General features: G+C 49.1%; 1 protein-coding gene across 1 annotated transcript in view; it reads left to right on the top strand.

Annotated features, from left to right (window-relative positions):
• The first annotated feature begins 953 nt into the window (after window positions 1-953).
• LOC149357529 (nose resistant to fluoxetine protein 6-like) overlaps window positions 954-15430 on the top strand; it is a 48765-nt gene continuing 34288 nt past the window's right edge. Inside the window, exons 1-2 of the mRNA XM_089577941.1 lie at window positions 954-1245; window positions 14284-14519. Of these exons, the coding sequence (XP_089434067.1) occupies window positions 954-1245; window positions 14284-14519 (528 nt within the window). The remainder of the gene's footprint in view (window positions 1246-14283; window positions 14520-15430) is intronic.

Here is a 15430-nt window from a genome sequence, read left to right as displayed (position 1 = left end):
CTGCCTCGTCCTCCATCAAGTGTTCGCTAGCCCGGTTTGCGGCACTTTTAATACAGAAGCGAGATCGAACGCTATCAGCGTCCCCTGTTCATCCATCGCCTGTCCATATCTTCATTGCTCACTCCTCGGACAGGCGACCGCGGCGGTTGGCGTGAATAGCGAGGGCTGCCCAGATACGAGTGGACAAGCTGACATTCAGCTTGCTCTTTTCTTGAACTTTTTGCTTTCGTTCGAAGCCGTCAGCGCCACGTACTATTGATGGCCTCAAAAAGAAGGAACGGCACTTCCTCCTCTCCCGCTCTGTTCCTCGGTGCCACGCGGCCCTCACCCACGCGCGGGTCCGTCCTCCCCTCCAGTTATGCGCAAATACGGACGTTTTCGTACGCCTCGCCCCGTGACGAGTCGAGGCGGGCACGGGAGCACTGGCGCGGCCGCCGTCGAAAGCGCGCACACTTCGAACCCAATTTTCAAGCGCTCCTCCTCTCACTCGCTGCGGTTTTTTTAACTTTTTTTTTCCTGTAATCCTCCTCTTCTTACGAAGAGCGAACCGCCTCGTTCCTGCGCGGCAGTGCCGTTCAAACCGAAACACGGGGCCCTTGGGCGACCACGCGGGGCCGACTGCACCACTTTCATGCCCACTGATTTACGTGAGAGTTCATTCGATTCCAAAAACGCTGGATTGTTCTAAGGTGAGCTCATTTGAACGAAGTAACAAGGTGAGACGAGATGAGTTAAATTTCAATCAATCGGTGGTATAGGCAAGACGCCCACTAAAGCACTGCTAGGTAATTTAACGCAAGGGTCGAGACACCGTGTACTCTAGGCGAGCGCAGTTGACTGTACACGTCCCCTGAAATTGAAACGAAGCGAATAGAGCAAGAATACTTAGACCAGACGGCGAGGAGTAAGGGCACAGAGCGTAAGGAGCCCCAGTTCCCGCGGGGTGCCCCAAGATGCCAGGTTGGAAGCTCGGACTGGCGCTGTCGTTCGTGCTCGTGCTGACGGCGGCGGGACCTCGCGGTGTGCGCGCGACGATCGGCGATGGCGATGGTGAAGACGAGCTGGTTGCCAAGTGGAAGGACATGGAGGCCTCCATGAGGGAAGTGGTCCAGGGAGCCCTGAAGAAGGCCCTGCCGGAGGTGCTGAGGATGGGCCAGGAGGATGGAGGGCTGTCGGCACCCTGCACGTCGGCTTTCATCGGAGTCTTCCGCCGCCTCGGCAGCCTCGACAAGGAGGTGATGAAGAGTAAGTACCTGCTTGTATGCGGTGTTTTCTCGCATGCCGTCGGAAATACTGCCGTGACGAATTCATGAAGTGGTATATATGGGAGTGAAATTAGAGCGGTTTAGGCAGCATTTATGCGTACCACTGCCCGCACGATGCAAATATTTCCGCTGGCCCATGGAACTGTTTGCTTCGTGCTGGTACACGAAGTAAGTAAATCCTTGGGCTTGGGGAAGTTCCCTATTACATACTAGTCTGCTGCATCATTTCGTCGGATATTGGGGTGCTCCGAAACCAAAAAAAAGAATTCGAAGGGTTTTCGGCTTGAATAAGAAGCATAGCAAATATTGCCATATTCTTATGTCGATGCTGGGTGTTATGTATTCTTTCTTCGCCTGTCACCCGTTTACGATAATCGCTGTGGAGTAAGTATATATAGCCGTATCGCGAGACCTCTGCAAAATGAGCGAATAGGTGGTTCTCAAGTAGCTTTTGCAGCTTGCGTCACGGTATGTTAACACGGCTTGTGTCTATTCAGCACTTTTTTTTTCGACGTCAGAAGTAAGAAGGAGTTATGTCTATGATCAATGGAGCATATGCCCATCAGCAGTGAGACCTCTTCTTTCCTATCTTTTAATGCGAAGCGGTTCGATACAGTTCGGTCACCTTAAGCATGTGTAAATATACGGCATACTGATAGCGACAATAACGTTAATACAGCGTAACTGAGTACACGCGTGCATTCATTAATTATGCTACGCCATGGAGAAAAAGGTACTGAAATCGCGTCTTGGGGGCCAAACTCTGCGGTTGCTTGTGGTTTTTGTATGCACCTGCTGCCGCAAACACTGCTTTGCACTCAATGCCTTCAGGAGCTATCTAATTTGAGCGCACAGGATGGCCATGGGCGTCACCTGCAGGTCGTGCTGAATGAAAGCAATTTGTTACCTCAAGAACGCTCTCCACGTCTACAGACCATCCTTGCCAGCTCCGCACGGGTCGGAATCGCACTCTGTAAACAGCAGCAGGTGCATGTGTTTGAACGTGTTTTGCACGCGTGCATGCTGTGCGAAGTTATCTTTTGTATGCTTGCACTCATGAGATTGTATAGGCGCAACTGACGGCAGAACGCTCGCGCGTCGTGCATCGGGTCTGCATATCAGAGGCCCCTGGTTTCCGAAGCTTCGCAGACCCAATACGAGTGCGTATCGTTGGATAGCCGTAAAGATGTTATCTCAATACGAAGGCGGCGACAATTTTTCTCTCCTTCAGAGACACGAATCACCGAAGTCAGGGGGGAATGTTAGCATTTCTAGACAGAAAGAAAGAAATGCTCGACTCACACAAAGGAAACAAGACCACTCTCGTGGCTCTCTGGCTTGAGGATTAGGAACAGCAGCCGCTATGGACGTCTGAAGTTCTTACTTCAAAGAAAGATCGGGCGACCAATATCAAGCAGCTTCTAGCTATGGTTTTATGCAGATGTTCATTAATGCTCTAAAGGAATAATAAAAACCCCAGTTTTTTTCAGCCTGTTCCAGGACGAAGGGAGAAAGATGGTGGTAGCGTAAAAAGCAGTATAAAAGGAAAGGTTTTCCTTGCTCTTACACATTTATAAAATACGCAAACATGAGAATACGTTGAATAAGTTTTTTGATGAATAAGGTCTTATTAAGTTGAATAAGTTCTTTGTGAATAAGTTCATTGCTGAATGAGTACTACGTCGCGAGATAATTCAGCAGCTTCACCATGTTATTGTTACATTGCATTGCTCACGAGGAATAGTCCAGGTGAGAAGAAAATAGAAACAATTGCAAAAAAGTGCCAGTACGCTAAAATGTTCATTTGAGTACGTTTTTCGGCGGTGCTTTTGCGCTGAGACGTTTCCAGTGACAATATGATGCGTATTTTTATTTACTGAAGTGCATCGCTGTGAAAGGATATAATTTTTTTTTATAAACACATGCTGTAAGCGCGTAAAAACTTCCGACGGCCGCATGTGAGTTACATGCGCAAAATGTTTTTTTTTTAATCTGGCTGCACATCCCATTTGCTCTCAGGGCATACGCGGTCTATCCACACCCATTCGGATTCCAAGGTCACGTCCATGAAAATAGATATCGTAGCATTAATTCTTGTAGCTCATCATAAGAAATATATGACGTTCGCTCATCATGACCATCGCACATCGCACAGTTCATATGGGGGCTGGGTCATGTCACAGCTTTTTGAGTGTTCATTGTGAGGTACTTGCTGCGCATCGCACATCAATCATTATTGTTTTCGTGTAATTGTACACGTATACATTTCATAAATTTCGGTTTCATAGAGTTCAGAGCACGTGGGCCGCCTGCTGCACGATATATAAGCTTATAAAATCTCCGAAGTTCACCGGGAATGTCGCACTCACATATGTTTCAGCTCTTTCAAGGAGGCTTAGGTTTACTCATTTCTCTTTCCTTTTTCCTTCTTCCCTTTCCCTCAGTGCAGAGCAGCAAACGGGTACCGTGTTCTGGTTAACCTCCGCGCCTTTCCTTCTCTACTCCCTCCCTCAAGGAGCCTGACTCTAAAGCGATTTCATTCTCCTTTGTGCTCAGTCCATTAAAGCCCCTATTAATGGCGACATGGGATGGGAATGGCCATTGCATCCGTACAGAGCGTGCTTGAACCGAGTAGACACCAGCGCCAGTGTGTAATACGGTGATGTTTCAGAACATAGCCTCGCTAGGCGTGGTGCACGGCGTTGTTTGTAAACCATTTTCTTTTGCGCTGAACACAATACTCGTTTTCATTAAAAATCTCCAACCTCCGATCATGCTGCCTGTTAAATGCTTCGCTTAGCACATTTTAACTACAGGCACACCTTATTGTGCAAACTGGGCCTGAAAATTGTCCAGATGTGTAATGCTGCATATTAGCAGATTTTATGTAGAGACGTACTAATTTTTATGACTTCCGGAATAATTTTATTTTGTACTGTTCTTGACAACAAGCCTTTCCAAACATTGAATTATGCAGGGATGAAGCGACTCTTGTGTAATGCGTTTACCCATTTCGTCCAGTTTTGTGAAAGCATAAGAACAAGCAAGAGCTTCCTTTTTCGCCAAATTTTAGGTTCAGGGAAACCGATAAACTTATGAATTATTATCCTAAATCTACTTACAAGTCAAACCACTGTTTTGACCTGATGCACACACGAGGCTTTCTGGTAGTACACGGATTTCTATTAAAAAATATATCCTAATATCTACAATTTTTCCGCAGACTACACCTTCTGGAAGGTCCGCGAGCCGACACTTACTTATTTAATAAAAGGTTTTTGTAAAAAAAATTCCACCAATGAAAAAAGAAGGTCACAGGTTTGTTAGAACGATTTGTAATGGTAACCAGTTAACGCTTTTATGCTATTCGGCCAGGAGTGACGAAGTTAAATTTGAAAGGGCTGTTTTTTTTTACAAAAGATGTTTTGTTCAGTGTGTACGTCCTCATTTAAAATGCATTAGATTGGATTTTCTTCATAACGGGGAGGGGGGTGCGGGGGTTATGGTTATGAAACGCTTACTGCCCCTCGGCATATGTGCCGCTGTCGAATTAATGACGCTCATACGAGGGGGTACCCAAAAGAAACCGGACTTATTTTTGTTTGAACTTATTTGTTCACATTTTAAGCACAGACCGTCAATCTCATTCAACGTATTCCCCACTTGCAATGATACGCTTGTCGAATCTTTCATTCCATTTTTCAAAACATTGTTTAAATTCATCTTTTGTGATGCTTGACAGTGCCTCCGTCGTTTTTTTCTTCGCCTCAGCAACATCAGCGAAACGCTTTCCATTCACCTTTTTTTTTCATTCTAGGAAACAAAGAAAGTACCACGGGGCAAGGTCGGGAGAGTATGAGGGTTGAGGAATAGGGGTCATGCCATTTTTGGTCCAAAATTGTTGTAGAGACAGGGCTATGTGAGCAGGGGCATTGCCATGATGGAAAAACCAGTCACCCGACCACCACAAATCTGGCCGCTTCCACCGCACACTGTTGCCCAATCTTTTCAAAACATCCAAGTAGAAAGCCTGGCTAAACTGTCTGACCCTGCGGAACAAATTCTAAATGGACGACTCCTCTCACGTCGAAAAAACAAATCAGCATTGATTTCAGGTTTGGTTTTACCTGACGAGCTTTCTTGAGGCGAGGTGAGTTTGAAGTTTTCCATTGGCATGATTGTTGCTTTGATTCAAGATTCGATTCAGGAACACTTGAGTTGTCCCCATAGCATCGTCCTTGTACGTCTTTCTTAATATTTCAAGAGTTTCCATTCAACTTTTTCCGAGCAAAAATCAGAATTTCACCGGCGCACGCTGTTCACGAAAATCAGCCATTGCAAAAACGACGTTCACACAAAACAGTCGTCACTCTAAAGCTCTGCCTAAACTAGTCTGACCTCCTTCAACAACGGCACTCGGCTTACTGACTCGGTAATGTTCGTTCTATGCGCTCCTAGTGGCAAAACGCGGTACCACAGAAGCTTTGTCGACCAAAAAATTTAGTCCGGTTTCTTTTGGGTACCCCCTCGTATATGAGGTAACAAAGGAATGAATGCCGCTTTCAAGGTTTCCAGAGGTATATATGCTTTTGTGACTTGCGTTTTCATTCTTATTATGCTATTCATTTTTGGCGTGATGTTGATTAGTTAAATGGCTGAGAGTGGTGATGCCACTGTTTTTTCTTTTTCTTTGTACAGACCCTCTCACCAACTGTGGTGTGTAAGGGTGCCGTGGGCAAATAAATAAATAAATACACGAATGAGACGCGTTTCGCGCTAAACAATGTGCTAGTTGACACTTTGATATCACACTGTTTATAGGGAGTGCAGGTGCGAAATTTGCAGCTTTATTCCCGACTACTTTTCCGAAGGGACAACCGGGATGTTACTTGAGCATCTTAAAAGAAAGCGAAAATACACGCAGTAGCATCAACCAATCATTCGTATCTTGCGGATAATTTACAACGTTTTCGGATGACAGGAGACTGTGCCATTTATGATTAGATATTGCTTGTCCGACAGCCCCACACACTTACGTCACGCTGCCAAGCAGATCCTTCAGATTTTTTTTTATTTTGCGCACGAGAGTTTGTGTCGTCCCTGTTTTGTCCCGTCTTTTCAAAAGCGCAATTATGTTTGACCATGTTAACTACCAACTAGCCCAATTTGAAACCCCCTTAATAGCATCACATGTGAACTTACTACGGCTTCGAAATAAATGTTTAGTCTAATCTGCATGGTAAGGAAATATATTGACAGGAATGAACAGTTTCTCCAGTGAGCACTCGGGGCCCGAAGCGGCATGGCTCCAGCGTCTGGCGACTCGCAGTGAAACGGGTTTAAGTGCGGGTAGGATATATAATATTATGATGTCTGACATATGCAAAAGAAACGCAGTGTTGATCTGTCCTCAGAGAGAGCGGAAAAAATCCGTAATTCTGGGGATTCCTGCGATGCCGCTGATTATCTAGCAGTAATCAGTGGCAGAGTCCAGTACTCATTTCTGCTTTTCCGGCTGTAAAACCAACCTTTGATAGTAGCCGGACTTGCAACAGCCTATAGCCGTTGGAATGCATGTTTACGTGCAGCCAAATCGCTCCTGGACTTATTGATATATTTGTCGATGCTAGAAGCGTGTCCCACCAGGCATCGGGTCCAGGAGCACCGCCGCAGTGCCGAAGGAGGAAGGAAACGTGGGCCGGAGACGGGGAGTAGGGGAAGTGAAGGAAAAACTGTATTCACATATTTACATTATTTACATAGAGCGGGGCTGAGAATGGCTCTCAGTGGAAGGGCAACGTCTTCGTCAACCGTAGTCGACTGGAGCTAGCAGGCTCCTCGGCCACACTCACGGCCGAGTTAAATATCGTCCGGTTTCCCCAGATCCCTGGCTGGGGAATAATGGTCGACGAGCACTGTCCAATCCGATGGACCGAAGGGGACGTTCTTGTCACCACCCACGGCTGGGCAGGTGCGAGCTTTTCCACTCTAACGCAGCTGGGTCGATGAGAGGGGGAGAATGCTGACTCAACCAGCCCAGCGGGAAAGGAACCTCCCGAAGTCTTCCAGCAGGGGAATGAACTTGCCTCCCCGCCGATTTCCCAGAACGCGAGTCGGGGACACAGAATTCTTCAATTATCCGCCAGCGTGACCGGCGCCGCCAAGTCGCCTCCGCATTCACGGTGGTTGCTCGGACAAAAGCTCCTGGGCCTCGCCTGCCTTCGTCGCCGCTATAGTGGTCATCTCCGCTGTGGTCGCTGGGGTTTCTGCTGACAATGGCCCTCGACATTCTTGCTACACTAATCCGCTGAGGCTCGGAGGGGCATTCCAAACATCCCACTTCCCATGGTCGTCGCGGGGTTGTCGACCTTGGTGATTGTTCACGGTAGCTGTTTGATCGGGCCACGTGGTCCGAAGTACGGCTACAACAGCAGGCCTCGATGAATGTTCACGATAGCGGCTTGATCGGGCCCACGTGGTCCGAATTACGGTTACAACAGCAGGCCTCGATGAATGTTCACGGTAGCTGCATGATCGGGCCCACGTGGTCCGAGTGGACACAGGTGTGACGGGAACACACAAAGAGAGTTAAGGGGGGGGGGGGGGGGGGTAGAAACACAACAGCACGTCCGCCGCCCGAAGAGGTCTCGTAGTGGTTGCAGCCAACGCTGCTGCGCGCAGAGACCTGGAGTTGTGTCCGTTCGGCCTTTGGTCACAGCTGGGCCCAAAGGTTCTTCTTGCTTCGTTGACAGCTGTAACGAGCTCAACCAGCAAAGTCCAAAGCCCAACAAGCAGAAAGCGCCAAACTGACTTCAAGAACTGCCAAGCTGTTTTCGGTCAACAAAATCTCTTTAGAGAAAATGAGCTGTAGCGTGAAATTTACGTCCTCCTCCGAAAGTTTCCAAGTTTGACCAAACCAGAATACACAGAGCTTGTTTAGCCAAAAGGGAAAAATTTCCTAAAATTTTGGGGGGTGCCGTAGCACGGTGTATGTCACAGAAAGCCACCGCCCGTGAGAGCACAAAGGGAAGGTGGAGCTGCTGAACACACATACAAAACAGACAAAAATGATTCCCGCTAAAGCAAAAAACAAAATACAAATTTGCATAGCGGATTAACGTCTGGGGAGTCAGGAAAGGGCATTACACGGGAAAGCTTCGGCTGAGGCCATCAGCGTTTCCATTACCTCGCACTTTACTGCAACGCATGTAAACTGAGTCCGGCAATGCCAATCTCCAAATTTTAGCTCTCATTTCGCATAGGAGAGTGATATGAACAAAAGACAAAAAACAAGCATTAAACTCAACATGAGATTATGCGTCATATCCGCCCCTTGCGCGGCCGCGGTCCGACAGCTGCTTTAGCAGATGAGGCATTACATAATGCTAGGAATTTCAGCTTGCATTTCTGTACAGGGGAGTTAAATGAACAAAAGAAACAAGCATTCAACTCAAGACGGGATTATTCCTCGAATCCGTCTGCAAACGGCGTTGCGATCAGAGGAATTTACTGCTTCCTATTTTTCAGCCGCCCCCTGCGCGGCCGTGGTCCGATAGCTGCTCTAGCAGGTGCAACAGGACACAAGGCTAGGAATTTCAGCTTGGGACCCTTAACTGTTCCTCGTCCAAGTCTCGTGGTTCTGAAGTTTGGCTGACGCTCAGAAAGCAGAACGCGAGAAGGGAACGGACGAGTGCGAATGCCGTGCCAGCGTATCCGTCTCTCTCGGATCGGGTTCGCGCGTTGCGTTCTCTTGGCTTGTGTTCCCACGGGGCGGGTGCGAACTCTTGAGCACCGAGGTGCCAAATTGGGGCGGCTACGCGGTTTGGATTTTAGTCGAGCATTCAACAAGAGCCGCACTTTCCCCTTAATTAATTCTTCCCGTTTGGCCACCTCTATACGCTGCCGCTCCGTGGAAACCCTCGCTGTTGGTTTGCGGGGCGCGTCACTAGCCATCGCGGAACCGTCACAGGCAAAGTCGCTGGCGTTCGCCTCATCATCAGTTTGTAAAATTGCCTGCTCTAGCTCACCACCGTGAGAATTTATCAGGCTTACTGGGTCATGTTTGCCCTCGTCACCCGCGTGCTCTGCTGGCGCTGCGAATTCTGGAGCCTTCGAAATGGTAAGGACCTGCGCAGCATTATCTCCAAAACTAAGGCCCTTTTCTTTGGGCAGCATATCCAAGCGATTTGATAAAATCGAGGGATACTGCATAGGCAGGTTTTGGGAGACGGCTGCCTTGGTCAGACGCAGCTCGAGCGGGCTCTCGTTCGCGACGCGGGCAGTAAGTTGGTCGTGTTGGATACCTTTCCTATCCTTATACTGGCGGTACAGCAGGCCAGAACGGAGCTGGAAAGGTATGTTCTTCCGTGACACACCCATGTCACTTTGGTGACTCAAGTTTCGTAGAGTCTGGTCTTTCTCTTGCTCAGCGGTGAACGTTTCTCTGTCCACACGAAGGAGTTCGAGAAAGCCATCTGAGTGGGGCAACACTAGATTCGTTTTCAGTTCCTCACCTAGCCCCAGCTCATCATTTGCGCCTCCTTCGGAAGACTCACTATAGCTTGCACTACTGTTGGTACTCTTTACCCCTGTGCTAGTAGTGAGTAAGTCCTGGGCTGGCTCGTCATTAGGTAACGCGGAGCCGTCACAATTTAAGTCGCCGGCGTCCGTTTCATCGCCAGTCTTTACTAGAGCCGGCTCTGGCTCACCACTGTGAGAATTTATAGGCTTCGGGCTTACAGGTTGAGGTTTGCCCTCTTCAACCACGTGCTCTGCTGGCGCCGCGACCTCACGAGCCTTCGAAATGGTGAGGACCTGCGCAGCGTTATCTCCAAAACAAAGGCCTTTTTCTTGGGGCAGCTTATCCAAGCGATTCGAGAAAATCGAGGGATGCTGCTTAGGCAGGTTTTGGGAGACGGCTGCCCCGGTCAGACGCACCTCGAGCGGGCTCTCGATCGCGACGCTGGCAATGGGCAAAGACACGCTGGTTTCAGTGGAGCATAACTCATTTTCGGGTGTTTGGTCGCGAGCGGCTGTCGTTCCCTGATCGTTGAACTGATCATTGTTTCGAGGCAGCGCTGAGGCGCATTCCTCGCTTACAATAGAACTTGCAGTTGCCACTTTCAGCGCGCGACTGCCTTCTGGAGGACTACCTTTTTGCGCTGCGCCTACGCCTATCTGGGTTGCAAGGACAATCTGTGCGGCATCGCGCTTTTCAGCTAACGCCGCGCTCTGGCTTGGAGCTCCACAGTCGCTGTCAGGTTTGCCCTCTTCAACTACGTGCTCTGCTGGCGCTGCGAATTCACGAGCCTTCGAAGTGGTAAGGACCTGCGCAGCGTTATCTCCAAAACAAAGGCCCTTTTCTTTGGGCAGCATATCCGAGCGATTTGAGGAAATCGAGTGATGCTGCTTAGGCAGGTTTTGGGAGATGGCTGCCTCGGTCAGACGCACCCCGAGCGGGCTCTCGTTTGCGACGCGGGCAACGGGCAAAGACACGCAGTTTTCATTTATGATTTTAATTTCACTTCGCGCCGGAACCTCCTGATTTAATGTCGAATTCCTCTCGGCGCGCTTCGCCAGTAAGGTTTGCAACTCCAAACGCATTAAAGCAAGTTGCTTTTCATCGGCTTCCTTGAGACGAAGACGTTCCTTTTCTATCCTGTCAGCCTCCTCCTTAGCGGCTTCCTTGCGGTAAAGGCGTTCTTTTTCAATCCTGTCAGCCTCCTTCTTAGCGGCTTCCTTGCGGCAAATGCGTTCTTTTTCAATCCTGTCAGCCTCCTTCTTAGCGGCTTCCTTGCGGCAAAGGCGTTCCTTTTCAATCCTGTCAGCCTCCTTCTTAGCGGCTTCCTTGCGGCAAAGGCGTTCCTTTTCAATCCTGTCAGCCTCCTTCTTAGCGGCTTCCTTGCGGCAAAGGCGTTCTTTTTCAATCCTGACGGCCTCCTCCTTGCGTTCCTTTTCAACCCTGTCGGCCTCCTCCTTAGCGTTCCTGATTCCCTCCTGAATGACTTCCCAGGTCTCCAAAATTTTGTCTCCCTCCTTAGCACCACATTCCCTAATAGCCTCAATCAGCTGCGGCTTTCTGTGACTCTTCCTGGCCTCAATACCCAGCTTTTCACACAGCAACATCAACTCTGGCTTCTTTAGCCTGCTCAAATCCATGGCAACTTCCGAACGAGGACTTTCAATACAAGCTGCTACGTGAAATGCATAAGCGAGCACGTGCAGAAAAACAATCTACAGGAAGTGATAAATTTCCAGAGTTATCAAGCCTGGCAGATTCTCAAAGAAAGTCAAGCGCTCACCACTGCTGAAGCCAGGACCAAGCGTGGAAGATCCCACCGCTGCCACCAGTTGATATATTTGTCGATGCTAGAAGCGTGTCCCACCAGGCATCGGGTCCAGGATCACCGCCGCAATGCCGAAGGAGGTAGGAACGTGGGCCGGAGACGGGGAGTAGGGGAAGTGAAGGAAAAACTGTATTCACATATTTACATTATTTACATAGAGCGGGGCTGAGAATGGCTCTCAGTGGAAGGGCAACGTCTTCGTCAACCGTAGTCGACTGGAGCTAGCAGGCTCCTCGGCCACACTCACGGCCGAGTTAAATATCGTCCGGTTTCCCCAGATCCCTGGCTGGGGAATAATGGTCGACGAGCACTGTCCAATCCGATGGACCGAAGGGGACGTTCTTGTCACCACCCACGGCTGGGCAGGTGCGAGCTTTTCCACTCTAACGCAGCTGGGTCGATGAGAGGGGGAGAATGCTGACTCAACCAGCCCAGCGGGAAAGGAACCTCCCGAAGTCTTCCAGCAGGGGAATGAACTTGCCTCCCCGCCGATTTCCCAGAACGCGAGTCGGGGACACAGAATTCTTCAATTATCCGCCAGCGTGACCGGCGCCGCCAAGTCGCCTCCGCATTCACGGTGGTTGCTCGGACAAAAGCTCCTGGGCCTCGCCTGCCTTCGTCGCCGCTATAGTGGTCATCTCCGCTGTGGTCGCTGGGGTTTCTGCTGACAATGGCCCTCGACATTCTTGCTACACTAATCCGCTGAGGCTCGGAGGGGCATTCCAAACATCCCACTTCCCATGGTCGTCGCGGGGTTGTCGACCTTGGTGATTGTTCACGGTAGCTGTTTGATCGGGCCACGTGGTCCGAAGTACGGCTACAACAGCAGGCCTCGATGAATGTTCACGATAGCGGCTTGATCGGGCCCACGTGGTCCGAATTACGGTTACAACAGCAGGCCTCGATGAATGTTCACGGTAGCTGCATGATCGGGCCCACGTGGTCCGAGTGGACACAGGTGTGACGGGAACACACAAAGAGAGTTAAGGGGGGGGGGGGGGGGGGGTAGAAACACAACATTATGCAATACCACGACTGGATATCGATGCTTTCACTGAGCTCTCAAATAGGCAGGCTTCCAAATTCAGAAGACAAAGTTTCAACTTTCAATGGCGCTTTAAAAAGCCTTGTTTTCGTATTAAGGAGAAAGCCTCATATGGCCCATTAGCATCCAAACCCGGCGTCGTTGCTGGCGCCCAGGAAAAGTCGTCCAGATAACCTTTTATGACATCATCAGCAAAGAAATTAATTTACTCTGAATATGCGAGGAATTGAACCAAGGGCCTGCAGATTACGAGGCGACAGCGCAGCCCATAGGGCACAAAGCAGCGTTGCTGCTTGGCCGATAAAGGTGACCATAGTATATTCGTTGCCTTACAGCTGTATGTTAATGATCAGGTGTGTCATGCATGAAATCGAGAGTATGACGGAATCCCGTCTGGCCGGGGGGATACATTTCAAAAAACAGACTCGCCGACAAGAAAATGAAATTTTATGTTTACGTTTCGGCGCCCAGAGCGGGCGCCTTGCTCACAATGGAATCACACCAAAAAGGTTCGTCTTTAAAAGCTGAAGTAACCGCCGCAAGCATTGCGCGTAAATCGGGTTAACGTTGTGAACAAGGCTCCCGTTCTCGGATCCGAAACATCAACATCAAATGTCCTTTTTTCATCGGCGTCTCTGTTTTTTGAAAAGTGTGTCGTTAGAAAGAAAGGAAAAAATCTATATTAAAATGTTAACGCGTTCACCTTTAAGTGCCCTCCGTATATTTTATTTTCCTTTCGGTTAACCTCTCTGCCCTCCTCCTCCTCCTCGCTCCTACGTAACTTTTTCTTTGTTTATCAAGTGTGAATGCTCCCCAGACGTTTGTGAGTGGCACAGGCAATATCATAAAGTGAATGCACGTTATATAAATATAAGAAAACCGTAACCAGCACGTTCATAAGTTGCCGCCGGCTGATGCGCTGCATGCCGTATAGTGATTTGGGAGTGCATGTTAAAAGTAGTTATGTGAAGTTGCATATGTGACAGATGCATGCGAAATGTTCTGCACAATGGTGCTGGTGAAGGAGCGCAAAGAAGTGGCAGCGCACCAAGCTGCGTACGCTTTCTGCTGCCCTAACCTCTTTAAAGCTTTAAAGCTTTAAAGCTGTGAGCAGCTTGTTGAAACTCAGTACCTCATGGTCACCTGGCACATGTTGGTAATATTCCTGAACTGCCTTTCAATCGCACATTTTCAAGTGAGTAGCTGATGGGTGCATTGCTTGCGGTGGAAAAAACCGCCTTTCGTACAGCTACTCAAATCGGACCTCATTAATTGAAAACGGAGCAATCGGTTGATCTGTCGGTTCAACAATGTAAAAGTTGTTGGCTTTAAGACAGGCCCTCGGTTGTTTCCTACCGTATGCATGTTGCATCAAGGAAAAGAAAAAAAATATCCCGCAAATGTTGAACTCTGTAAGGTGCGCTATGGCTACTAACTACTATGATATGGTCTCGCAGGAGAACTTCTGGTTGCTGAAAAGCCGCGAGGATGGTGTGTTGATTTATAATAAAGAACGTCCATGAGCGAATAACAACAACCTCTCACCAACTGGTCAATGCTATGCTAGCCAACATCTTTTGTTGAAATTATCTGTTCCTCAAAAAGCTCCCTGTTGCCATTAACGCAGTGATCGACTCGTCGGGCAAGCTGGCTCCAGGCCTTTTGGACGGGTCGCTGGCCGACTTCGGCGACTACGAGGAGTGCCTCAGCGTGGCCGTTCCGGACAGCTCCTCGGAAGACGGCTCGCTGCTATTCCGCGGCCAGTACTGCATGGTCAAATCGAGGCCCCCGCTGCCGCCCAAGCCACGCTTCGTCAACAAACACTTCGTGGCCGTCAACTTGACCCTCTTCCCGGAAAACTCGGTCAGCCCCTTTTCCGCTTCCTGTGTGGCGTCAGGGGAGGGGGAGGGAAAGGCCGCGCGCACTTGTAATTTCGCCCCGAGCGGGGTATGCCACTGATGCGTGAAACATCGTTGGTCCACTTCAATTGCTTTCTTTCTGACCTCAATGTGGGCCGAACAAATCAGAAAGACAGCTTGCCTTGACTAAAACGCCACGGAAAGATATCGCGACAGGTCAGCCATCCTGGCTGCTGTAGACCCATAAACGCATAAACGAGTTGCACCACGTGCACTACGTGGTGATGCGTTTCGTGTTTCCTTGAACCGCGAGTGACTGCGGAGGCGGGGAAACGTGTGATCAGAGTGTGCTCAGCTGACCTAACTAATGAACACCTGTAATCAAGGTCTGTGAAAGGAATACTGGGGACTGTTCCATCCTACTGTTGTTCTCAGAAAAAATTGATTCCCTGGTGTTGTCGGCGTTTTTACGGAAGCAGAAGAAACATTTATTGCCGAGAAAATTTAATTTAAAAATCTACCCGCCAGTCGACTCGGCTGTGTGACGTCCTTAATGAAAAGGACGGGTTGCCAGCGTTTTGAAGTGAATGGCGATGTAGCATGGCCGCTGGAATCCGCGACAAAAAAACAGGGCCGATGCATGCAGGAGAGTAGCACCTGATTTTCGTTTTTTGGTCTTGTCTAGCTTACAAATGATCCATCTTCCTTGAGAGGGGGTCTCTTTGTGATTGGAATGCGGTACCATATCAATACAGGCCTACTTAAATTAGTCCTCACTATCCATCTTATGCTAACTATTCTAGTCATACTCTGTTGCATTGTGGCTACATAGCGATTAAACATGTCAGGTCCGGAAGGGCACCTGACATGTTTCAGGCAACTGAGCGCTGAACACAACCGTTTCCTTCTGCGCCT

The sequence above is a fragment of the Amblyomma mixtum genome, chromosome 3 (assembly GCF_055824585.1).
Source record: "Amblyomma mixtum isolate Tamu chromosome 3, ASM5582458v1, whole genome shotgun sequence".
In the NCBI taxonomy this organism is placed as follows: domain Eukaryota; kingdom Metazoa; phylum Arthropoda; class Arachnida; order Ixodida; family Ixodidae; genus Amblyomma; species Amblyomma mixtum.
Note: the sequence above shows the minus strand (reverse complement) of the source record. Positions and strands in the feature narration are given on the sequence as shown.